The 25907-nt window shown below is 45.3% G+C and overlaps 1 protein-coding gene across 3 annotated transcripts in view; it reads right to left on the minus strand.

The window, feature by feature from the left end:
* Positions 1-25907, minus strand: part of SHROOM3 (shroom family member 3) — a 184985-nt gene that overhangs the window by 29117 nt on the left and 129961 nt on the right. For all 3 annotated transcript variants that reach the window (XM_032592966.1, XM_032592964.1, XM_032592965.1), the window contains exons 3-5: positions 17410-17541; positions 7400-10598; positions 210-283 (exon numbers count right to left, since the gene is read on the minus strand). In XM_032592966.1, the coding sequence (XP_032448857.1) occupies positions 210-283; positions 7400-10598; positions 17410-17468 (3332 nt within the window). In that variant the 5' untranslated portion in view covers positions 17469-17541. The remainder of the gene's footprint in view (positions 1-209; positions 284-7399; positions 10599-17409; positions 17542-25907) is intronic.

Here is a 25907-nt window from a genome sequence, read left to right on the forward strand (position 1 = left end):
GGTCCCTATGGTACAGACAAATGGCAGAGGCAGCACACAGTCCTATGAAACATCTTAATGTCACGTTTCCCTTCCTTGGAGAGAAGAATAGAAACATTTTTTTAAATTTTTTTAAGTTTATTCATTTCTGAGAGAGAGAGAGGGAGACACAGAATCTGAACTCCGGCGGCATTCCTAAGGCAGAGGGCATCATAAATACACATACATACCTGGACCCAGGGCCAGCCAAATAACACGGATCCTTCACAGGGCCAAAGCTGTTGTTTTCCCCCAAAACCACATCCTTGAAACACAAGAAAGGCACAGCGTTATTCCCAAAAAACAGGCACTGAAATTTACCAAGAAGGTGGAGGTAGAAAGGAGAAGGAACCTTTATTGGATGCCTACTCTTTACGGTCAGGTACCAATGCAGGACTGTTACATACTACCCCTCCTCATCCTCAGTGCCCCAGGAAGTGTTGTGAACCCTGGTGCATTGAGGAAGACACAGATCCAAAGCACTTAACTGTCGCAAGGTCACAAGTGGCAGAGCCAGGATTTGCACCTCAGTCTGTCTCGCCGGGTGCCTCTCCTAACAAGGACATTTTCTAAGCAGAAGTCTGATAGCAGTTATCTCCAGGGTTCAAAATAACCACTGGACTTGAAACAGAACGATGAAAATTAATTCAAAGGGCCAAACTTTTGAACCAGCAATAGGGAAATATGGGAGATGACAAGAAAAGGATAGTTTATTGAATTTAACAAAAATCTCAAATGTTCTGATGTATAATTAGAAAAACGGTAAGTATCTGGCTTGTAATCAGGTTGAAGTATGTTCTCTCCAGGAAAAACATCTCACCCACATGTACTATCAGTAACTCTGGTAACTTTTCAGGGATTTTCTTTTGGTTCTATCTATCTATATCTATCTATCTATCTATCTATCTATCTATCTATCTATCTATCTATCTTAGAGGGTGCAAGAGGCAGAGAGAGAAAGAATCCCAGGAGGGGAAGAGGGAGAGAAGTGGGGGGTGGAGAGAAGTGGGGCTCAAGCTCACGAACCGTAAGATCGTGACCTCTGCCAAAGTCAGATGCTTCATGACTAAGCCACCCAGGCACCTGTGTTTTTGGTTTTAGTAAGGGTATATATTGGTTTCCCAAAAGGGTGGTAGGTGAGATTTGTTTGGTTTGTGTGAGTTTTCGATAGTATAAAATTTGGCCCATGTGAACAGGTCCCTGATGAAGACAATGATATTGCTATTGATAATATATTTAATTTTCAATTATAAATTGAAAATTTATTGAATATAATTATTTCAATTATTTATAACAGGCGACAGGCAGAAAACAGAGAAATTAAATCCATATATGATCTTCCACTTAGTTTTAGCAACTCATTTCACCATTTACTCTCTCCAATGGGCTAATTGCTTTCCAATCTTTTTTTTTTGGCCCAGTCAGTGGTAGAGGTACTCAAAGGCAACAGGAAAGAGCCAAAGGCAGTAGTAGGTCTGAAGGGAAAACAAACACCTGAATATTAATAGCAGTGATCCCTTATTGCATTTACTGAGTGCCACTCTGCTAAGTACCTTACAATGCTCAAATTATGTGTCTGGAATTGTATCAGGCCCCTGACTGTCCTTCTGTAAGTTAACCTATAATAAGAGGGAGCAGGGAGGTAACTGCAGCTCAGAGAGGTTAAGTATTTTGCCCACAGTTAAAGTGGAGGAGGGAGGATTCAAACCATCATCTCTTCAAAGCTCCAGATTTTTCCTTGGAATCTTCCAGGTGAGTAGAGGTTGTGCTGGATGCAATGAGATTTCGATGCTTTGAGAGAAAGGGGTTCCATGTGTCTCTTATTTGCTCAAATATTGGTAGAGGGAATGGGAATTCCTGCTCTCCACAAAACCTTCTGGTCCTTCTGAGGTCTTTCCCTGTTCCAACCCCTCTTGACAAGAATGTACAGCTTTGCCAATAATTAAGTGGGAACGCTTCTATCTCCCCTTTAAGCTCTTTCCCCACTAACAATTAGGTATATTTTTCCATTTTTCTTATTTCCTTTGAATTTCAGTATGAGTTTAACTTCTGTAGTCACATGAGTTGGCCCTCAGAATAAGGTGCTTAAGTTGATATTTATGTGGGTGTGCATAAGATAAAGGAAGAAAAAAAAAGACTTCATAGGATAGCAAAACACCAAAATAAATAAATAAATAAATAAATAAATAAATAAATAAATAAATAAAATAAAGGAAGTGAGACCCACTTACAGGCCATTGAGAGAACTCTCTAAACTTCCTGTTGCTGACAATACCATTTGGACAGAAGTCCAGCCTAGTACAAGCCCAAGGAGGCTCAATTTCTGTTGCATTTACTTGCTATGATTTGGACATACATTCACTGCCAAAGAAGACTTTATTTTCTATAACCTGTTAAGAAGTATAAAGTACTTAGGGCAATTTAGGAAAAAGCAATGGCTCTGGGAGAAATACAAGGTATTGAGTTATTCTAGTAGACACTTGGACAAGTGTCTATTTGTGTCTATTAGTTATCTGATTTTTGATGATGGACCTCAAAATACCCCAGTTCTTATTCTTCATTAGGAATAGCAAACTTAAAATTGCAAACCTAAAGTCTATGGAGTCCCGATCCTCACTCTTGCTTTGGGTTTTGAGTTACTTAGTGTCTTCATAGCCAATAAAATATGAAGACAATAGTATTCATCTACTTTGGAATACCAGTTTCAAGTATCTGCTAAAATGAATCAAATCCACTTGAGAAATCTTAAAATTTTTTTTAAATGTAAATAACAGTAATCAGTAGATGTTAAAATGAAATCAATTCATTGACTGAAGTTTTCAGATAGATATTTAACGCTAGCTTCCTCCTTTTCCCAAACTTTTTTATTCAGGGAGGGAGCATGGTATAGGGATTTGCAGAATCTGGTGTCCAACAACATGGGGTCAAAACCTTGCTCCCACCACCTGGGGCAAATTTCCCATCCTTTCTGTGCTCATATCCCCCTTCTGTAATACAGAGATAACAACAGTATCTACTTTGCACAGATGTAAGGATTATTTTTATGCTTCTAAAACATGTAGTACGACAACTGGTACATACATAGTAAACATTTATTATTAGCTATTTGCAACTTTCCCTTTGGTGGAAAGGTGATTCTGTTTATGCACAAGCTTGAACGGGTGCTTACTGAAGGGGTGCCAAAATGAGTTACAAGCTGCATTCTACAGAATCAAGCCTACATCCGACATGGTAGGATGCACTAAGCAGTTTCCTCAGTAGTTAAATGATGTTTGTCACACCATCACATGGTGAACATCTTATATATCAGGAACCAGGGTCTTTGAGAAAACAGGCAGAAGGAGAGAAGCCTCTAACTCAGCATCTGGAAAAACAACTCCCAGCCAGGAATCTTATTTCTCCAAAGGCTTCTTTTTATAGCCTTTGCTGTATTTTAAATCTATGCGATGAATAGGTGTAAATTTCCATCTCCCAAGCAGAATTACTTGGATGTTCTCTGGCAGCTTTGCAGGGCACATCCACTTTAAAAAGGTTAAATTTTCTAAAGCTTCATAGAAAGTAGGAAATAGGTAAGAATTTGGTGTGCCCTTCAGCTCCATCACTAATATCCACTGTTCTGTAATTATACTTTTCAAACGAAGAGAAGGTAAAGGAGAAGTAATAAGAGGCTGCATGTTCTAGAGAGGCCCATGGCTGGCTAACGAGAGGTCCAGGGCTGCTGACTGAGCAGGTCTCAGTCTACAAGTGGTGGCGGCCTTCTGTAGTTATTTAGGCCCAAGAGTGATCAATTTTTATTAACAGAAGAACTGATTTTTTAAGATACTTTAATTTTTTTTAGATGTTTATTTTAGAGAGAGATTGAGAGACAGAGTACAAGTGGGGGAGGGGCAGAGAGAGAGAGAAGGTGACAGAATCCGAAGCAGGCTCCAGGCTCTGAGCTGTCAGCACAGAGCCCGACGCGGGGCTCGAACTCACAAATTGTGAGATCATGACCTGAGCCAAAGTCAGATGCTTAACCAACTGAGCCACCCAGGCGCCCCTTGGAAGAGTTGATGTCTATGCTGACCTTGTTTTAGAAGCAGAAACAATCCTCGATAATGGATTTTTGAAAAGGAATGGAATCCTTGTCAAAAGCTTGTAAAATCCTGCTCTAGCATCTGGCTGGCGGGAACAAGCAGCATGTGTTCAGGACCATAAATAGACTCCATATTTTGGGTTTAACTGAGGCAGACAGTTTCCACAGGGTTCCTTAATTTCTCAGAGTTCTCTAAAGCTCGGATTGAGACAAATTCCTACTGAATACCTTCATTAAAGCTTAATAATAATGGTAAAGTTTCTCGAATTTATGCAGATAAAAAACCAATAAAATATCCTAAAATAATAACCACAATAATTGTGTGGAGCCTAGTTTTGTTTTTTTGTTAACTAGTTCTACAAATAGGGTAGATGATGGCTGTATGAAGAAGAATCAAGGAGCAGACCTTGCCATGGACCTGGTCTCCAGGCTGGCAAGGTCTGGTGCTGGGTGGGAGAACGGGAGAAGGAAGGTCAGGAGCACAGTCCTGGCTCCGTTACAATCTGGGGGATGATATTCTATTTACAGAATTTATAGGAGCAAGGCAGCACAGATAAACTCTTTGATTTTGAAGTGTTTCCCCCCTCTGGCATCACAGTCCCCAAATTAAATAATATCTAAATATGGTACTCTATTGCAGAGGATGTAAATAATGTTCTGTATTTGTCTTTTGAAAAAGTTTTTCAAATAACATATTTAGCTGGGATTTAGAAGAATTTCATCACTTCTCTATACCACCTATGTCTTAGCTTTATTTCCCAGTTTACCAGGCTTGAGAGGTATTTGGGGAGAAAGCAAAGGAACATTCACAGCCATCCAATCAATTCCCCAAGGGAGAAGGAGGACATCTCATAAGAAATAAATAGCAGAAGACGATTTAGTTTTCACCTAAACATTTGCTTTCTGTAGAATATGGGAAGAAAAATTAAGAAGATGTTTGGATTACTATGCTCCTGAAGCCCATCAAACTCGCTGAAATTTTATGTTACATACGTGGGTTTTAAGTGTTTTAGTTGTAGGATAAGGAGTAGAAATTAGCTCTGTTTTTCCTTCTGAGGGGAGGAAAATGGTTAGGGAATGCTTATGGAGGATTGCCTCTATACAATTTTCTTGTGGGTTTATACTGGGGAGAAAAATGTTTCTGGATATTTTGAAACAGAAAATATCTCGATGGGTACAGAATTTTGTTTCAGAAATGGTGCAGCAAAGTACTTCTCAGGCAGTAATGTCTGAATCTTTCTTTTTTTGAAGCTGTTTCTACCAACTAATGCCTCCCCCCACACAACCCCCAATCCTTTATAAACCTCCTGCCCCATCCTTCACAGCCTGGTTCAAAGACCATCTCCTTCACCACACTGAGATATCACCTCACACCAGTCAGAGTGGCTAAAATGAACAAATCAGGAGACTATAGATGCTGGAGAGGATGTGGAGAAACGGGGACCCTCTTGCACTGTTGGTGGGAATGCAAACTGGTGCAGCCACTTTGGAAAACAGTGTGGAGGTTCCTCAAAAGATTAAAAATAGATCTACCCTATGACCCAGCAATAGCACTGCTAGGAATTTACCCAAGGGATACAGGAGTGCTGATGCATAAGGGCACTTGTACCCCAATGTTTATAGCAGCACTTTCAACAATAGCCAAATCATGGAAAGAGCCTAAATGTCCATCAACTGATGAATGGATAAAGAAATTGTGGTTTATATACACAATGGAATACTATGTGGCAATGAGAAAGAATGAAATATGGCCTTTTGTAGCAACGTGGATGGAACTGGAGAGTGTTATGCTAGTGAAATAAGTCAGTCAGAGAAAGAGATTCCGTATGTTTTCACTCGTATGTGGATCCTGAGAAACTTAACAGAAGACCATGGGGGAGGGGAAGGAAAAAAAAAAGAGAGGGAGGGAGGGAGGCAAACCATAAGAGACTCTTAAAAACTGAGAATAAACTGAGGGCTGATGGGAGGTGGGAGGGACAGGAGGGTGGGTGATGGGCATTGAGGAGGGCACCTGTTGGGGTCAGCACTGGGTGTTGTATGGAAACCAATTTGACAATAAATTTCATATTAAAAAGATAAATAAAAAAATTTAGAAACGATCAAAAAACCCCATCTTCTTCAAGAGAAGCCCTGAGATCCCCTCAGTTAGAATTAATAACTCTCCCCTCTATAGCATATTATTTATCACTGCTCCCAAAGCATTCACTAGTCATGTTAGTTATTTATAGTTAAGTTCAAGTCCTTGTTCAGTTGTGAACCCCAGAAAGGCATGAACCTTATTTTGTTTTGTGTTTCTTTCAACCTTCTAATACAGTGCTTTTCATACAACACGTGTTCTACAGATGCTTGCTAAATGGTGGACTTCTCTGCTGGGGAAAACAGAATTTGAGAAGGGACAATGGAGGCGTGTTCCCCTGAGCTAACATAAATATGAATGCCTAATATATATATTAGTTCCTGATATCATCTTTGGTGGGAAGGGAACTATGAGGTGAGCCTTTGATCTGCAGGGCCTGCACAGCGAGGAGCCACTGAGAATTAGGGAAATTAATACACTCCTGGGACTTAGTGCTCGGGTTCTATTGCGAACTGTGCTGAAATTTCCAGTGGAAAGCACTTGATAAACTTTGAGTAGTTTGAAACCTTTATGAGAACATTCTTTTATGAGAGAATTTGAAAGCGTATGATTCTCCTATCTCCTCAAGACAGTGCACAGAAAGGATCCAGATGGGAGCAGGGAGACATAGGTTTGGTGTGGGTAATATAACTACACAGGATGATTGTGAGAATCAATGAGATAAAAAATGTAAAGCATACTTAGCTGAGGGCCAGGACTTCAATAACTATAACTATTAAAGTCAGTAATTCTACATGTTTTATAAATGCATAAGTCTAATAGAGGATGCAAAGCCAAAATCTTTAAAATTCCAAGACACAGTTTGTATTCCACGGGGGGGGGGGGGGGGGGGGGACACAGTAAAAAAGAAAATCACTAACTTTTCCTAACCATGCATTCTTGCACTGAGAGATGGTGACTTCCTAAAATGAAGTGTGTACGTGTACACACAATCTATATGTATGCGTACCTCTATGTAAGATGTATGGGTCTATATAAGATACCTATACAACTCTATATATCTACATATTAATCTCTAGATCTCTGTAAGGGTACCGGGCACCCAGAAAGAAATCACCCCATGAAAACAAATGCTACCCTTTTGCATGTCAAAGGAAAATTAAAGGGGAGCCTCACTAAAGCTCCAGGGCCAGAAGGGCCCCATCCTAGGACCCTCTGGTTGCACCTACCTGACGCTTGTCTGCAGTGGGAGAGGACCGTGATCTCACATGGACAGGAACCGCCAGGACGTCTGAGCGCTCCAGCAGGTCCTCAGCAGACATGGACTTCCCAGCCCTCCTGGCTGCGGCCCCCCACGAGGAGGGCTCCCCAGGGGTCCTGTCCACCCTCTGGGTGCCCTTCGGCCCATAGTTAGCTCCAGCGAGCAGCTCCCTCGGGGCTTGGTCCCCACGTCGCAGTTCCCCAAAGACATGGCCACCAGCGAAGGAGCTGCTGCGATCTCTGGGGGCCCGTGGGGACTCCCCCACGTCCCCCGCTGCTGCGGCGGGCAGGAGGGCAGCCTCCCTGCGGAGCTGCAGGCTCGGTTCCCGCAGCGAGCAGAGGCTGGAGGCCGAGGTGAGGCCGGGACCCTCGGACGCCGCGGGGCCGGGCTGTAGGTAGGTGCTCTGGGAGCGCTCCCGCGGTGGCCCGGGCTCCTGGAGGCTGCAGGCGGCGGAGGAGGGCCGCTTGCCGGTCTTGCGCTGGATGTAGTCGGCCAGGGCGCTCTGCTGGAACTGCTTCAGCTCGGGGCCCGACAGGCTGAGCGTCGAGCAGGCCTTGCCGTCGCGCTCGAAGATGCGGCGCCGGTCTGCCACCGTGCTCTCGGCGAAACGCAGCCCCTTCTTCTGCGCGCTAGAGGGCGCCGGCTCGGCCTCCTCCGAGATCCCCACCTCGTTCATCTTCTCGGGCTCCGAATAGGAGCGCTTCTTCTGCTCGGGGGTCAGGCGACGGCGCGGCCCCCTTCGGGTGGCAGGGAGCGCGGGTCGGGCAGGGTCGCCCTCGGCCGGGGTCACGCTGTGCCGCTCACGAGGGGTGTGCGGGGAGGCGGAAGCCGCAGCCTCCGGGCTCCGCAGCCCCACGTGGGCCGAGGCGGGCCTTGGACGCCAGGCTCTCGAAGCCGTGGGTGTCCCCGGCTCGAGGTCCCGGCGTCGAAAGGAGGTGGCCCCCAGGACACGGGACTGCGCGTCCTTGATGCTGTTCCGGTAGGCACGGCTGAAGGGGGCATCCAGCACCGGTGACTCGGGCGTGCTGGGCCTGTCGTCCAGCCACACGGGCTCCTGCTCCGTCTCGCCAAAGAGCTGAAAGGTGCTCTGGCTGCGGAGCAGGTGCGTGTCCCGCCTCGGGGGCTCGCTGCCTTGGAGCTGGGGGCCACGGCCGCCATCCGCACCCCTCCTCAACTGCTGACCGTGTGGCTGCCGGGTAACCTCTTCCAGCTTTGGCTCCTCCTTTTTGAAGTGCTGCTGCTCCCCATTGCCTATGGGTTCAGTGGGGTCGGAAAAACGGATATTGCCTTTTGTCTCCTCAAAGTCCTTCCCAAAAGGATGAGAATTTGGAACCGTCCTGTTGGGCCTGTAGTTATGGCCATAATGAGAGCTGCCCACACTTAGGGGTCTCTGGCTCCCTTGTTCTCGCTGCTCTATCTTGGAAACCTTCTCTAGCACGGAGCAGTGAGGCTTCCCATACTGAAAGCCTTGCAGAGCCGAGGCGCTGCTGGAGCTGAGCCGCCTCCGGCCCAGACTGGATGTCTGCTGGTGGGGTGGAGAGGGAGGGTCCTCGTACCTTGGGTCTGAACTTGGGAAAGAGGCCAAGGCACTGGTTCTCGCCTCGGGCCTTGGATAGGAAACTGGCCTGTCCAGGTGGCTCCTGTGATCGGGAACAGCTTTCCTGCCAGAGCCCTCCCCCTTGCTGTTGACTACACAGGTGGACCTGCCATCCTGGTAGCCGTCCTGGGCTCCTCTTCCTGGCTCCACGCTGCTCTGCCTTCTTAGATTCTCAGGAATGTTCTGGAGAGAGGAGAAGGCTGACTTGGTCCTGCCAAAGTTGTTCGGCGGGCTCTGGAGGCTCTCCCTCTCCAGCCTGTGCTGCAGGTTGGCATTGTGGTCTGCGTGTAAATCACCCTCCCAGGGCTCTGAGGGCCTGGAAGATCTCTTGTCTTCACCCACTTTGAGGCTGTGGTGATTAGAATATGGTTTGTTGCTGTGGGTGCTCTTTCTCTCATTGGGATGTGGGCTGCTGCCGTGGAGAGGGGCGAGCTGTCTCTCCAGTGAGGTATCCTCCTCATTTTCAGGTACTGAAGGGAAATGGACTCTGTAGGGGACACATTTGGCTGAAGTTTCAGGTTTCCTCTCTACCAGGGACATTGAATCAGGTTCTAGAGGCTGGTAGAAGGCGAACCCAGGCCTGCTAGATCCATTTTGGTTCCCATTCTCGTCAAAGGTAGCCATTTTGTCACAAGCTCCGTGGGGAGCTGTATACCCACTCTCCTTGGCCAGTGCTGGGTAGAGCGTGCCATTACCACTCACAGAAGGCTGGGGCACCTGGGCAAAGTGTGGCTCCAGAGAAGGTACCGGGTAGATGCCAGTTGGCAGTAGAGGTTGGCCGGGTTGGGCCTTCTGGGGATAATTATGCTTGGGCTTCGCTGGGGGGCTGTTCTCTGGACTCTTCTCTAGCACAGTATGCAGCTGTTCCTCTATGAAGGGAGATTTCAGGGAGGCTGCGACGTTTGCCTGAGGCCGACAGAACCGCTTCTGATCAAGGCTAGACCAAGAGTTGGGCCGTTCTCGTTGCCGAAAGGCTGCATAACTGTCGCTCCGAGCTGGGGGCAGCGGTGCGGCCGCTTTAGGAGCCAGGTTGGAAGTGGCCGTCTCCAAGGAACCGGGGCATTGCTGGCTCCAGGATGGGGGGGGCGCCCCCTTGCCCCGAGGAACACTGTGCCATTTATCATAGCCCTGGCCATCTGCTGATGCTCGGGCCTCCCTCCCTTGGAGAAGCAGGGCTGAAGAGTTCACCTCATACTCTGCTGAGACCCCCCTCCGGGGATCATAGACTGTCTTGACATAGCGAATGTCTGCCTGCCTCATCCCTTCTAGGAGGCCGCCCCGGGCAGAAGTGGTGTCCACGGAGCCTGAACGCTCCCGGCTAGAGATGCCGGGGGGCGGATACTCGAGGATGCTAGAGCTGGTGGAGAAGGAGCTGTACGCCGAGTCTCTCTTGTTGTGGAGGTGGCTGAGCTGGTCAATGCTGCTGGTGGACTTGGCAGGGGAGAGAAGATGGCAGGGTGGGTATCCCCCACTGGGCTCCAGGCTCTCCATGCTCCCCTGGGAGCTGCAGTGGTCAGGGCTTCGCCTCAGGTACGCGTGGTCATAGCTGGAGAGGTCACTGGTAGAGGAGCTGGAAGAAAGGGAGACACAGCAGTCAGCACCATGAGCCGCTACCGTTTGGTAGGCTTACAGGCACAGGACCCAGCTTATAAACGTACTCTTGTGCAAGATGTTTCGTTTTTGGAAGGGTGGGTGAAAAGGGCCATATTTGGGCCTTGCTCGGCCTCCTTGTATGTTGTTACTAGGAGTAATTGCCCGACAGTGTAACCTATGTGGCTCTAATTAATCACCCAGGCTTGCAAGGGGAGGAACAGGGAGCAGAGAGGAAGCCATGTGACCAAATCACATTGATGTGATTTGCTCCGTGCTACAAATGACATTCTACATGTGCCAAGAAAGGAGAGAGGTGGGGGAGGAAAGGAGAGAGGAAGAGGAGGAGGGGTGAGAGACACTGCAATTTTGTGTCCCTTGGGGCTGTTTGTGGGAAGAAGAGGAAGAGCTCACTAAGAGACCAGGCATGTGAACTGGGTGAGGGAGACTCAGTGTGCACGTGTGTATGTTTTTAGTTAATATCTTTCCTTTTTATGGAATTGAAGGGCTACACCTTGGCAATCTTCCTGGAATCTCGACTGTACTAGAGACAATTTGTTTGTAGTGAGAAAGCTAAACACAAAGCTGAATGAGAGAAATACAGAGAAATGGGAGTCAGAGAAGGCTAACAGGAGAGGGAAGCTTACTAAGAAGTCTTAATCGCGGGAGTCCATCCCTATGAATGACTTCCCAAAGCCTGAGCAAAGCCTTCTTCATACACTCAGAAAGGTAAGCCTTTCTCCTTTACAAAATCCTCTGCCAGCAAGAGGGGGAATGACTTTCAATCCTGGCATGGCATACCCCAAAAAGTTGCCTCAAAACAAACTTACTTATAATTAGCTTTAGTTATAAACTCAAGATATACTTCACCCAGCATGTTGGGGAAGTGAGGGCATACAGGAAGAAGTAAGTGGGGGCACCTGGGTGGCTCAGTCACTTGGGCATCTGACTCTTGATTTCAGCTCAGGTCATGATCTTGCAGTTCGTGAGTTCAAGCCTTGTGTTGGGCTCTAGCTATCAATGTGGGATTCTCTCCCTCCCTCTCTCTCTGCCCTTTCCCGGCTCTTGCTCTGTCTCTCTCTCAAAATAAATAAATAAACATGAAACATAAAATAAAATAAAAATAAATAAGGAAGGAATATAGGGTCCAGAAGTCAAACAATAATCTCAAAACTGTTCAAATGTTTGTGACTTACTGCTTTCTACTGAAGGATAAATCACTCAAAGTTTTTGCTAAGCTTTTCTATTTTTATTTTCTTAAAACATTTTTTTAAAGGTTTTTCTTTATTTTTGAGAGAGAGAAAGACACAGAGTGCAAGCTGGGGAGGAGCAGAGAGAGAGAGAGAGAGGGAGGCACAGAATCCGAAGCAGGCTCCAGGCTCTCAGCTGTCAGCACAGAGCCCAACACGGGGCTCGAACGCATGAACCATGAGATCATGACCTGAACCAAAGTTGGACGCTTAACCAACTGAACCACCCAGGTGCCCCTAAGCTTTTCTACTTTTAAATGAGTTGGCATTTAAGTACTGTTACAATTCATGGGGTTATTACTATATTTCTAGATCTTATGTAAGTAAATACAGTGTTTTATTGGCTAAGGAAGTGCCTTATTGGCTTTGTGGCTGGCCTAAATCCAGGGTCTATGGCAAGAGACTAAAAGGATCATATTCTGACTCAAAACTGGCACCGGAATTCAAGGAAGAGTACATTTTCAGCAACTCACCTCAAGAATGTAACTCTTCTTTTTTAGAGAAAGTCAGTTTACTGAATGGAGCACCCTACTTTGGGAGGAACAGGTAGAGATTCAAGGGAGACAGGAAGGAACAGCTCACGAGCCAGCCAGATTACAGATATCAGTCCTGGCACTCAATGGCATGGCATATGTCACTGCCAGATTTTACCCCTCCTCCCTCCCTTCCCAGCTCTTTGAAATGAAGAGATTGTGTTAAAAATGTACATGACAGCTCAGCTGGGGATAATCCCACATGACCCACTTATGCTTCCCTTTATCTCCTCTAAGAGAGATTCAGAGCTAACACTTCTAATGGAAATGGAAGCCGTATATCCATAATGGCTGTTTTGCTCACCAATTCCATGCAGGTGGTAGGCACTACTCAATCCCCCTCCAAACTGCTGAGAGTTTTAGCAGTCTTTCACTGAAAGGATAATTCACATCTACTTGGGAACACACAAAAAGTCAAAGAGAATAAACTGAATAACTGAAACTCTCACTACTGAGCGGGAACAAGGGTCATCACTAACCTATCTCAAAATGTAGATGATGTCTAGAAATACAAAATCACTGGTAGAACTATCTCTAGGCAGAGCAAGGGCAGAATGGGTTACAGAGCTCAAGGAAACTTAAGCCACCACACCTCAGGTGGAATGCACCATGTGAGGACTGCAACATGCTCTTTGCTACTCGGGGAGAGCTCCACCCCTTTGGAATCTCCCTTCCCAAGCTGCGCGGGGAGTATGACCAATCGGTATGCTATGCCACAAGTGTGCTGACATCACCCTCTGCAAAGTTCTTCTGCCACTTTCTGGAAGTAGTCATTTTGACTACCTTTGCCATTCCTGCTTCCAAGATGGCACTTTAAAAAAAATTTTTTTTAGTGTTTAGTTTTGAGAGAGACAGAGAGATAGAACGCAAGTGGGGGAGGGACACACACACACACACACACACACACACACACACACACACAGAATCTGAAGCTCCAGGTTCTGAGCTGTCAGCACAGAGCCTTGTGTGGGGCTGGAATCCATGAACTGTGAGATCATGACCTGAGCCAAAGTCGGATGCTAACCAACTGAGCCACCCAGGCACCCCCCAAGATGGTACTTTTAATAGTGGGGAAGAACAACTTGGAATGAGGTCTTCATTCCCTGCAACGGTTCCAGCCCACAGAGACAGCCTTACTGTCAAGATAAGTATGTCAAGCTTCTTACTGTGGTCTGGCTAGCTCTCAACCTCATTTTCTATTAGACTCCTCTCGATCACTGCATTCCAGTGCAATGGCCTCTTTACTGTAACTCAGACCCATGAAAGGCATCCCCATGTCTCAGGGCCTTTGTACCCACCGTTCCCGCCACACACTATGCTCTTCTCCTGGCTCACTTCTTCCCTTTATTCAAGTCTCTACTTGAGGGAAGATTTCCTGGAACTATCTAAAGAGCATCTCCTCCATTCTTCCCCGTTAGTCTGCTTACTTCCTTCACAGCACTTGCCACTACTCAAGGTTACCTTTTATTCCTTTCATTGTATGAAAGAGACTTCAGTTGTGTCTGTACTGCTTAAGATCTGAAGCAAATATGACAAGATGTTAATTCTGTGGTAGATCCATGTGTTCTTATAATATTACTCTTTATTGTGTGTGTTTGAAAGTATTTTCTAGGGACGCCTGGGTGGCTCAGTTGGTTAAGCGTCCATCTCTTGATTTCGGCTCAGGTCATGATCTTACAGTCTCTGTTGGTCCTAGAAACTTTTTTCCAAAAAGCATCTAAATGGATTATCATTCCATGGAACAGACCTTGGTACACAAATATTACAGGGTGGGGGCTTTTTATGTTTCATTCAGCATTATACCATCTGAGACACAGTACTGGTTCTTTAGCATTTTGATACTGTTACTTCAGCCTCCTGTGAGGGGCCTGGATTACCTGACTTTTCAAGATCTCTTCTGAAGTACTTTAACTACTTAGGACCATCGTGTGGTTTCTGTAAAACAGCAAAAAGACAGTGACTTGGGTCTGAGAGGAAGCAGCTGCAATACAGTTTCAGTGAAATTCAGATCTAAACCAGCTCTCAGGCAGTTAAAATTACTTGTCCTGTGCTTCCCTCTGCCCCAAGCTCCCTGATTCTCCCGCTTCTTAATGACAAACGGATCCATAAACTTAGGACTGAGATTGGGTTTCTAGAACTAAAGGAGGGCTACCAGAGGGATGCCACCCAACTGGTTCGGCACACCAGACCACTAGATGCCACTGTGCTCCTTGGAAACACGCCGGAAGCACTTCTCCATCGACAGCCACCAACCTCAGGCCCTCTGAGGGGAACAGAGTTGGGGTGAAGCCCTCAGCACAGCTGCAAGCCTGAGGTGTGGACCAGACACACCAGACCACAGGGTGACCCGTGCCGGGGAAAAAGAGCATACCTAGGTCTGTAGCGCTGTGGGTAATGCAAGCTTGCCTTTCTTCCTTTGTAGCCCACACAGTGCTTTGTGCAGACGGTCGGGGGGATCTGTCCTGAAGCTTGTATTAGAGGGGCACGGCGATAGATCGACCTACTGAAGCCCCTCTGGAGGCTGGACAGGAAGGAGGAAGCAGGACATGCAGAAATGCATTCTTCGGAGCTACTGCCCTTCTGAAGCCCGCTCTGCCATTCTCTAGCGGCCTCCTAGAGCTCACCACAGTTCCTGCACGCAGCTCTTCTGAGCGCTGGCTACAGTAGTCTTAACTTCGGCCCATGTTTTTCAGGTCACAGTATGACCAGATTTAGAGGCTCTGGTGCGGCGTAGGCGTGAGGAGGCCCCACAGGGCTCCACTCTTTAGGGACACTCTGGTAATGCACAGTTGCATTTTATGTGCATGCTGGTTTATGCCATTAACCTTAACATTTATTATCAGGTTTCACTGTGCCTCTGGTAAGTCTTCAGCCTAATTATTATCATTGTCAAAATTACTGAATGCTTATTATGTTGCAGGAACTGCACTAAATGTTTTACATGTTCTGTTTAATCCTCACTGTGATCGAATGGGATACATATTATTAATTTCATCTTATAGACAAGAAAAACAAGATCAAAGAGGTTAAATGATTTGCTCAAGCTCATCCAGTAGGTGGTGAAGTTGGGATTTAAACCTAGGTTTGACTTAAAAGCCCAAGTACCGTATCACCGTGCCTTCTTTCCTTCACACTGCAAGGCCCTCCACATCTAACCTTCTGATTTTTTTTTTAATATTTATTTATTTTTGAGAGAGAGAGAGAGCACAAGCTGGGGAGGGGCTGAGAGAGAGGGAGACACAGAATCTGAAGCAGGCTCCAGGCTCTGAGCTGTCAGCGCAGAGCTGGATACAGGGCTCGAACTCACGAACCACGAGATCATAACCTGTGCTGAAGTTGGACACTTAACCAACTGAGCCACGCAGGAGCCCCTATTCTTCTAAAGGCCCAGAGAGTGAAAACGCTGTGCCTGGGTACCAACAGCACCCTGCTGGTGGGCCCTGTTCTCTGAGCTTAGATGGCAAGAATAAATTTTTTCAAGGTTACTGGGAGGGACATGGGCAAGGGAGAGGAGTGTCTGTAACAAGGAGGGTCACCAGGAAATTCTTTTCTATGACCTGAAACCTACCCAGATGTGCTAAGAGCCATGTCTATCCATGAGAAGTCTAGGAATTGGCTCTTGATTTGACCAGACCTGAGTGTTAAGGGCTCTGAGTCCTGTCCTTGCTAAATGCAGAGCCACCATCTGTCAGTTAAGTAATCCTTCCAGAAGTCACCCCCTCCCCCACCTGACTCATCAGCACTTGTATCTCATTTGTATGTAGGACCCATATTCTCTTGACCGTCCCACCTCTCTGCCGTTACCCTTATCCAAGCACTTTCAAAAAGTCCTAAGCGAGAGTCTAACTCCCTGGCATCAGAAAATGGATTCTAATTTGCATGGATTCTGAGTTTGTCATAAATGTAGGGGAGTCCCGACTGAGTACTTTAATATGTCTGGATGGTCAAGTTTGGCTTCCTTCTCCCCAGTCCCTCTCAGTTGTGTAAGATCTGATGACTACAATAAATCCTTTCTCCCATGACACCGGTGGTGGCCTTGCCTTTTTCTGACTGAACCTTGACTGACACAATGACTAGAAAAGCAGAGGAAGTATAACTCGGTTATGCACAAGGGCTCTGACACCTGGCTTGGACTTGAGTCTGGACTCAGGTCCTGATCAATTGTTTGACTTTGGACAAGTTTGTCTCTCGAAGCTTCAATTTCAGGTTCTGTAAAATGGGGTTAAGAATAACGTATCTGTTTTAGAGGCACCTGGGTGGCTCAGTCGGTTAAACGTCTGACTTCGGCTCAGGTCATGACCTCACGGCTCCTGGGTTCGAGCCCCGCATCGGGTTCTGTGCTGCCACCTCGGAGCCTGGAACCTGCTTCAGATTCTGTGTCTCCCTCTCTCTCTGCCCCTCCCCCGCTAATGCGCACGCTCGCTCGCTCTCTCGCTCTCCTTCAAAAATAAGTAAACAATAAAAAAAATAAAAACACTGTATCTGATTTAAAGGTGGAGATGAAGGTGTGTATCACAGGAGATAATCACAGGAGTGCACACTGAGTAGCCCTAAGTGTGCTCGTTTTCTTGGTTGGAGCTAAGTTGGATAACTAGCCTTAACAGAAGGATATAAAGCAAGTAAGGAGTTCAAATACATGAATAAAATCACTCCATAAAAAGCAGACACATACTGGGTTGAGAAGGACATTAAGCACTGAGGAAAGAAGTTTGTCAGTTTTTCTAGTGAAGTGCTACAATGTGCAATTGAGAAAGGTCCGACTGAGAATGAGCAGACCCTGCAATGATCTCACATGGCCTCCCTTCCTGCCAGTCTAGCCCAGGGTATGAAGGTGACGTATACATTAAGAGTTTGAAGAGGAAGAGGAAGAGGAAGAGGAAGGTGGTGGATAGAGAGGTTTGATCCTCAGGTTGAGTGTAAGGAAATGTTCTCAAAACAGAAGAACACCTTTTCTGGGAACAAGAGCTCTGAAAGAAGCAAAGCCCTGCATCTCGGCTGGGTCACTTACCTGGAATGGTATCTTTGGGGCCAAGGACTGCCGATCGTGCCCGGAGTGATTTGCATCATGCTGCCCTCTGGTTGGTTCTCCCCCAATTTGGTTAAATGCCAAGAGTGAGGTCGGCCTGCAGGGTCGCTGCGCCTGAGGAGACATGGGAGAGAGACCTCTCAACATCAGGAGCATTCTCAGCGGAGTCTCGTCACTGATGTGATTTACTGATTGAAAAGCAGAGTCTGCTGTAGCCTTAGAGATAAAAAATAATTAAGTAAATACTGGAAAGTAGAGCTTACTGCTTATTTCTCTTACTAACCATCGCTCCTCTCTGCTTTATAATATTTTTACTTTCATTTTGACATGACTTCAGACTTACCTAAAAATGTTGTAACTTAGTATAAAGAATTCCCACACAAACTCTAGTGCACTATGTGAATGCAAATTGGTAGTCACTATGAAAAACAGTATGGAGATTCCTTTAAAAAATTAAATGATCTACCATATGATCCAGCAACCCCACTTCTGGGTGTATATCCAAAGAAACTGAAATCAGGATCTATAGAGATATCTACTCTCCTAGGTTCACTGCAGCATTACTCACAAGAGCCAATATATGGAAACAATCCAAGTGTCTATCACCTGATGAATGGAGGTGAGATACACACCCACACACACACACACGGTGGAATATTACTCAGCCATGACAAAGTAGCAGATCCTGCCGTTTGCAACAACTTGGATGGACCTTGAGGGCATAACGCTAAGTGAAATGAGGCAGACAAAGATAAATACCGTACAATCTTACTTCTATGTGGAATCTTTTTAAAAAAGACAAACTCAGGGGCACCTGGGTGGCTCAGTCAGATGAGCGTCCAATTACGGCTCAGATCATGATCCCGTGGTTTGTGAGTTCGAGCCCCACATTGGGCTCTGTGCTGACAGCTGGGAGCCTGGAGCCTGCTTCTGATTCTGTGTCTCTCTCTCTGTCCCTCCCCTGCTTGCACTCTGTCTCTGTCTCTCTCTCTAAAAAATGAGTCAACATTTAAAAAATATTAAAAAAATAAAAAAATTAAAAAGACAACTCAGAATAATAGAGTATTGTTAACTAGAGGCTGGGGAGATGGGAGAAAGGGGAAGATTTGGTTAAGGACCACAAACTTTAAGTTATAAGATTTACAGGTTTGGGGATCTAATGTACAGCATGGTGATTATAACTAATAATACTGTATCATACACTTGCGCGTTACTAAGAGATTAGATCTTAAATGTTCTCAGACAAAAAAGAAATTGTAACTACGTGACAGGATGGACGAGTGGCTAATACTATAGAGGGAATCATTCTTTAATTTATAAATGTATCAAACCAGTATATTGTACACCTTAAACTTACACAATGTTACACACTAATTATATCCCAATAAAAACTGGAAGAAAAAAAAGAATGAATTTCACATTCACCTAGATTCCTTGTATGTTAACATTTTATGCTTTATTAATTTAAAGCACACAGAGGTGCCTTGCTGTTTGTTGGTCTCCGCTTATCCATATATGAAAATGGGAGCAGTAATTCCTTGCCACCTCCCAAGGGACTTTGTGTGGCTGTATGGTAAAAAGCTTTCTGGTGATTTTGAAGTCCTCTGTCCTATCCTGATGCTGGATAAATTACATTATTTTAATTTCTTGGTAAGAACTACATAAAAATTAGCAGCTACCTCAGGGTTAACACTGCTCTAAGCTACATGGTCTAAACGGCAAGATGTTCTCGAAAATAGTTTTTCATTTTGCAAGTCAAGGACTTCAACTTTTATCAACGTTTATTTATTTTTGGGACAGAGAGAGACAGAGCATGAACGGGGGAGGGGCAGAGAGAGAGAGGGAGACACAGAACCGGAAACAGACTCCAGGCTCTGAGCCATCAGCCCAGAGCCCGACGCGGGGCTCGAACTCACGGGCCGCGAGATCGTGACCTGGCTGAAGTCGGACGCTTAACCGACTGCACCACCCAGGCGCCCCGGACTTCAACTTTTAAATATCCTGCCTTTATAACACAAAGAGCTGACAAAGCCAAACGGAAAAAAATGGGTGTCCTTTAGCTATGATACTGAAGAATAAATTTGGTAAGGATTACACTGCTATAGAAGGTCAGAGTCAGGAGAGAGGGGCTGTGCCGTACTTTTGGCAAAAAAGTGAGGTGTGCTAGGGTATCTCATGCTGAAAACATTTGAACTGTAGGAACACAGGGGCATTTTTCTGCAGTTTAGAAACACGTGTATGAGATCCAGGAGTGCATTTTGATACACTGAAAATAAAGCTGAAAGTACACACACCTGTTTCTTTTCTATGAAACGATAAATTGGCATTTGCTAAATTAAATGAAAAAAACCGTTCCCCCAATATGAGTCAAATTTCAAAAGTGTTAAGTATATCAGAATAATATTAGGCCAGGTGTCAAGACATGGGTTCTTACCCTGACTTTATTAACTTGCTGTATGACTCTGTATAAGTTACTTTCCCTCTCTGAGCCTTTGTTCATGTAAAAAAAAATGAAGACATTAATCAAAGAGGCTGTATTAGCCTCATTTTAATCTGAAATAACTTTTAAAATCTGTAAGAGTGTAGGGAGGACTGCAAGAGAGATAATGACTTCCCAAAAGTGCACATATTTTTTTCTGAAGAAAAATAGGAAAGGATAGGAAAATGGTCTTCTGTGAAGCAAGAGATACAGACACACAAGATTTTTAGCTGTCAGTCAATAAATGCTGATTGAACTGAGGAACGTATAGTCATATGCTAACATCTGTGTTGCCACATGGGCCAAGGAAAGTGAGAAAAATGGAAATCTCTCTTGATACAACACTGGGGATAGACAGAAGGTGGAATGTGGCAAGGTTATCAGCTCTGGGATCAGATAGACCTGGATTCTAATGCTGATACCTCAAATCCAAAAGCTAAAAACTGGTGGTAAATTTCTTAACCATTCTGAGCTACCTCATCTGTAAAAGGCAGATTATAACAGAACCTATTCATAGGGTTTTGTAAGATTAAAAATGAGGTCATGTACCGGCACATAGTAGAGCTCAACGAATGTTAAGTATGATTATCTTCCATCATTCATTATTAAAGAATTGGTAAAGACTAGAGGGTAGGGAGACAACCCCATCAGAGAGATCTACAATGCAGGACAGGAAAGGGGTGAGAGAAGCCCGGAGTGAATGGCGAGGGGAATGTGCAGGAACCACTGATGGCGCAGAAGTCACCCACATCTGAGCTCCCCAGGAAGGTCCTAAGAGATCATTACAGCAGAGAGTTATGGTGCTCACAGCCTGGAGGACCCTAGCCACAGTGGTGAAGCAGGGAGCTGCCAGGGCAGTGGCCATGACCTCTAGTTAGGGAAGTAAACACCGGCCAACAGGGAACAGACCTTGCCCACCTGGAAGCTAGGAAAGAATGAAAGCAAGTAATAGCACAGTCTTGGGGCAAAAGAGAGGACGTAGGGTGCAAAGTCAGGAGATCAACAGCGGAAGGCAAAATATTACAACTGTCTGGCTCTTTGCCCCCATACCTCTCTAATCCCCCTAACAGGTCCCAGGCAACCCATACCCTCTGCCCCAAAGTTGAACCTGCCCTCTTCTCAGAGGGGCCATCTGGGAGCCCCAGGTTAATGGCTCAGTGTCTCCACAGTTTGCCATTCTTGCTGCTAGCTTCCCTCTGACCTTGGACACACAGCCCCCCAGGAACTGGATCCTCACCTAGCTCCTCAAAGCCAGGCTACCTCCCTGGAACCTCAATTCCTCACTGACTTAGATTTCCTGCTTTGTCTTCCAGTTCCATCCAGGGATTAGAAATCCTTTCTGGTGCCCCAAGCCCCTCAGAGGCTGGCTCAAATCACACAGCCCTAAGTCCCACAGTCAGGATTGAAACCCAGTTGCCTATGACTTCAGACACTCAAGAGATGTTACTGAATAACCATAAAGGAAAAACTGAGAACTTGCTGAAAAAATATAGTCTCTTTTTTGCACGAGGCACCTGGAGACATTTCATATGGGTTCAAATGATCCAAATGGGTCCAAAATACATACGGAGAAAGAATAAACTGTCATCTTCCCACCTCATGTCTGGTTACCTAGGGAGAGGAGTTGGCAGGACCTGTGACTAGGGACTTTGAGAAGCCAATGGATATAGCTGCAGAGTGAGGTTGGCCCGGCACCTGAGGGTGGTAATCCTAGGGATGACCCTTCAGCAGCTTCATCTACCAGCGGTATCTGACCACGCCTACCTAAAAACACTGGTGCCAAGAAGCCTTCCCTGCCCAAGAGAAATGGACAGGCCCTGATAAACTCAAAAGGCTCTACAGAAACATCTCGCTTCTAGTCAAGGAGATGAGGCGTGAGCTACTGTTTTCCAATAATAATTTCAGGAGTTCCAGAGAAGCCCTCTAGTCTGAAATCTCAAAGGAAAAAAGAGAGGAGGTGCCCTGAAGTGCAATCTACTCACCCAGACTTTGTATATCAGTTAGTATAGCACATTCATGAAGGGTCAGACATCCCACTGAAAGTTCTGAATCAGACTGAGGTGTACAAGGAGGCTGTGCACAGAACAGTGAAGACAAGTGGAGCTGTTTCACCTACATTAAGGGAAGAAAATTTCTCCTTGTGCTTTGGAGGCAAGAGCAAGGCTTTTCAAAAAAATGTAACCCATGAAACCTTTCTTTGGTTTCTTTCCCATTCATTCAGGAGACATCCAGGGAGACTTTCTATATCCTAGTCACTATGCTGGCAGTGGGGATACAAAGAGCAACAAAGGATCAGTAGACCCACATAATTCACAGTATAGAGGAGGATGGCCAAGTAACCTGGGATGCGATGGGCTCCATGATTGAGACCCATACAAGATGCTTGGTAAACACAGGGGAGGGACTCACTAACACTGTGAGAAAGCTTCACTTTAACCTAGATCATGAAAGGTTTTCCAGATGGAAGAGGGTGGGGAAAGGAAGGTTTTCCAGATGGAAGAGGGTAGGGAAAGGAAGGCCATCTAGCTAGAATAGCATGACTAATGCATGGAGATGTACAAGAATATGGTAAAACAACACAAAGAAGCTGGAGAGGAGACGATGAGTAAAGGGAAGAACAGTAGATAAAGGTGATGAGGTAGGAGGGGCCAGATCTTAACAGGCCTCACTAGAGAGTCTGGACAGTGTCCTGTGGATTTGGAAGCCACCAAAGAACCTTAGCCAGGGAGGAGCATGTTCAAATATGGGTTTCAGTAAGAGCCTGACAATGACAAGGAGAATACATTTGAGAGAGACAAGACTGGAGGCTTTTCTCTTGGCCAGGGTAAAAGATAATGAGGGTCTGGCACTTAAGGCAGTGGCAGTGAACTTAAAGAGATAACCGATCATGGGGCACCTGGGTGGCTCAGTTGCTTGTGCATGGAGCCCAATGGCGGGGCTTGAACTCATGAACCATGAGATCATGACCAGAGCCAAAGTCAGATGCTTAACCAACTGAGCCTCCCGGGGACCCCTATTTTAAACAAAGATAAGTATAAGCAAGTTTATGTGAGACAGGGAGCTAAGGATACAGGACAAAGAGGACACTCCTCAAGACTCATGAGAAAGTAGGAAGGGATGGCATTCTACAGTACATGTGGGCAGTATACCTCATTTATGTATGCGTAAAGGCAGTTCCACTGAAATAAGAAAGTAGGAGGTAAGATGTTGATGCTCCTAAGTATGAAAGAGGGCAGATGGGAGGCAAGTCAGGGAGATTTCACACCCAATGTCCTCTATTTTCATTATGATGATGCCAGAAGAGGGAAACATGAGGGGGTTGATGTGGCAGGTCGGGGCTCAAGGCACATAACAGTGAGACCAGAAGAGCTAAAATTTGATGAGCATTTATAACTAAGAGTTAATAACTAAGAATTAATACTAAGATATGGTCCTGCCCTTAAGGAGCTTACATCCTGGTAGGGAGACCAAAAGAAGGAATTCCTACAGTAAATAATACGTCACAAAGAAATAATTCCTACAGTAAAGATAAAATATATGTCCAAGACTTGTAATGCCAAGGCAGGAAACCCAACTTGGAGAGATTTTTCTCTCTGGAGCTTGGACAGGTAACTATTGGCCCTTGGGTGGGTGTCAGGTCTCACCACAGGTCTAAGACATTAAGAACAGAGTGATCTTGAAACAAACAAACAAAAGGTCTTAAAAAACAAAAATGCGTCTGTTGGGAGAAGGCTTCAGAGAGAAGTTCTTTTTTCATAAGATTCTTCCACGTGGGCAGTGAAGTGATGAAATGAGGGAAAAGAACAATAAAAACGAGGACCAGAATGGAGCCCAGTGACTCTTAGCTTTGCTAGGGGAAGTATACATCAGCACAACCTGAAGAAAGAGCAGTCTGGCAACATCTAGAAAAAAAAATTTTTTTTAATTTTTTAAAAATGTTTATTTTTGAAAGAGAGAGAGAGAGAGAGAGAGAGAGCATGAACAGGGGAGGGGCAGAGAGAGAGAGGGAGACACAGAATCTGAAGCAGGCTCCAGGTTGTCAGCACAGAGCCCGATGCGAGGCTCAAACCCACAAACCGCGAGATCATGACCTGAGTTGAAGTCGGATGCTTAACTGACTGAGCCACCCACGCACCCCTAGAAAAAAAAAAAATTTTTATGTTTCTTCATTTTTGAAACACAGAGAACACAAGCAGGGGTGGCGCGTAGAGAGAGGGGGGCACAGAATCTGAAGCAGGCTTCAGGCTCTGAGCTATCAGCACAGAGCCCGACGCGGGGCTCGAACTCACGAACCGCGAGATCATGACCTGAGCCGAAGTTGGAAGCTCAACCGATTGAGCCACCCAGGCACCCCGAAAAAAAATTTTTAAATAACACTTCTATCAAAAGATTGAAAAACAAGCTAAATGCTCATCAGTAGCAGACCAGTTAAATCTTTGCAGTACATCCATAAAACAGAATACTTTTGTGGCCATTAAAAGAATGGAGTAGCTCTATACATATTGATATGAAAAGATCTCCAAAATCTATGACAACTATAAGGTTGTGAGTACAGTATGATGCAGTATGCAAGAGAAAATATACGTAACCCCTAACAGGTCTTAGAGGAAAGAATATTTCTGGAGTGATGCCTGTGAAACTAGGAAAATGAGTGACTCTGGGCAGGAAAACTTATTTTTTTCACTGTTATTTCCTTTTGTAACCTTTGAATTGTGTATCATGCACTTCTATTACCTATTTAAAAGCACAGCATTTTAAAAATAGCTGGAGATAACCAAAAAAAAAAGTCAAACAGCTGTTTACTGACTTTTTCAATGATGCAAATAATTTAATAAACATTCCTAAAGAGCACAGCATGCTTTCATATTTTGGGATCACTTTGATCTTTAAGAAGATAAGGAAATACTTTCCTAAAGGGCATTACATCATGAGCATATCAATAAGGGTCAGAAGACAATTTAATTTTAAAATTTGAGCAGACTGAGTTTTGTGTGTGGGTGTAATTCAAACAAAGCCCTTTTGTTGCATTCCTAACCACAAACAAGGAAGCTTAACTGCGTGGGATGGGTAGGCTGATGAAACTGGAACTAGCAAGTGACATGGTGTCCTTCTTAGATGATTTTGTCCTAACACAGAGTCAGGAATGCAGAGCATATTTCTGAGAAATCTATAATAAAGAAGTTCAGGTATTTCAAGCAGTTTTCGTTGATCACCTACTGTGTGCCTTCTACTCCAATGAATTCTAGTTGGGAGTTCTGAGATGGCCACAAGGAGCTTACAATCTTGCTGGGGAGTCTTAGATGCAAGAAAAAGTGTTAAACAGAATCAGACTTAATCATTCATTCAAAAAATACCTGAGTGCCTGCTGAGTGCCAAGCACCATTCTAGACACTTGATGCCTATTTTCTCATTTACTCTTTGTCCTATCTTTACGTGCAGGGCTATTAATGAGGAAATGAGGTAAATAAGAAAAATTAAGCAACTTGTCCACAGTCACAAGGGTAGTAAGCACAGTTGATATTTATTTTTATTTAAAAAAGTTTTTTTAAATGTCTATTTATTTTTGAAAGAGAGAGACAGAGTACGAGCAGGGGAGGAGCAGAGAGAAGGGGACAGAATCCGAAGCAGGCTCCAGGCTCTGAGCTGTCAGCACAGAGCTCGACGAGGGGCTCGAACCCACAGACCGTGAGATCATGACCTGAGCCGAAGTCGGACGCTTAACAGACTGAGCCACCCAGGCACCCCCCGAAGAGCTGATATTTAAACTCACACATCTGGCCCCAGAGCTTGTGCTCTTACCATCTAAGCAACGAGCAGTGTAAATGAGGTGGGGTGGGCAGAGTAGGAAGACAGACAGTAAACAGATAAACAGGATATTTTCACACAGTTCTAAGGGTTCTGAAGGAAATAAAACTGGGTAATGTGAGAGTGAGATGAGGGTCCTGCTTTTGGACAGCATCTTTGAGAGGGGCATTTGAACAGAGACCTAAATGATGATGAT

This window comes from Lynx canadensis, chromosome B1 (assembly GCF_007474595.2).
Source record: "Lynx canadensis isolate LIC74 chromosome B1, mLynCan4.pri.v2, whole genome shotgun sequence".
NCBI lineage: Eukaryota > Metazoa > Chordata > Mammalia > Carnivora > Felidae > Lynx > Lynx canadensis.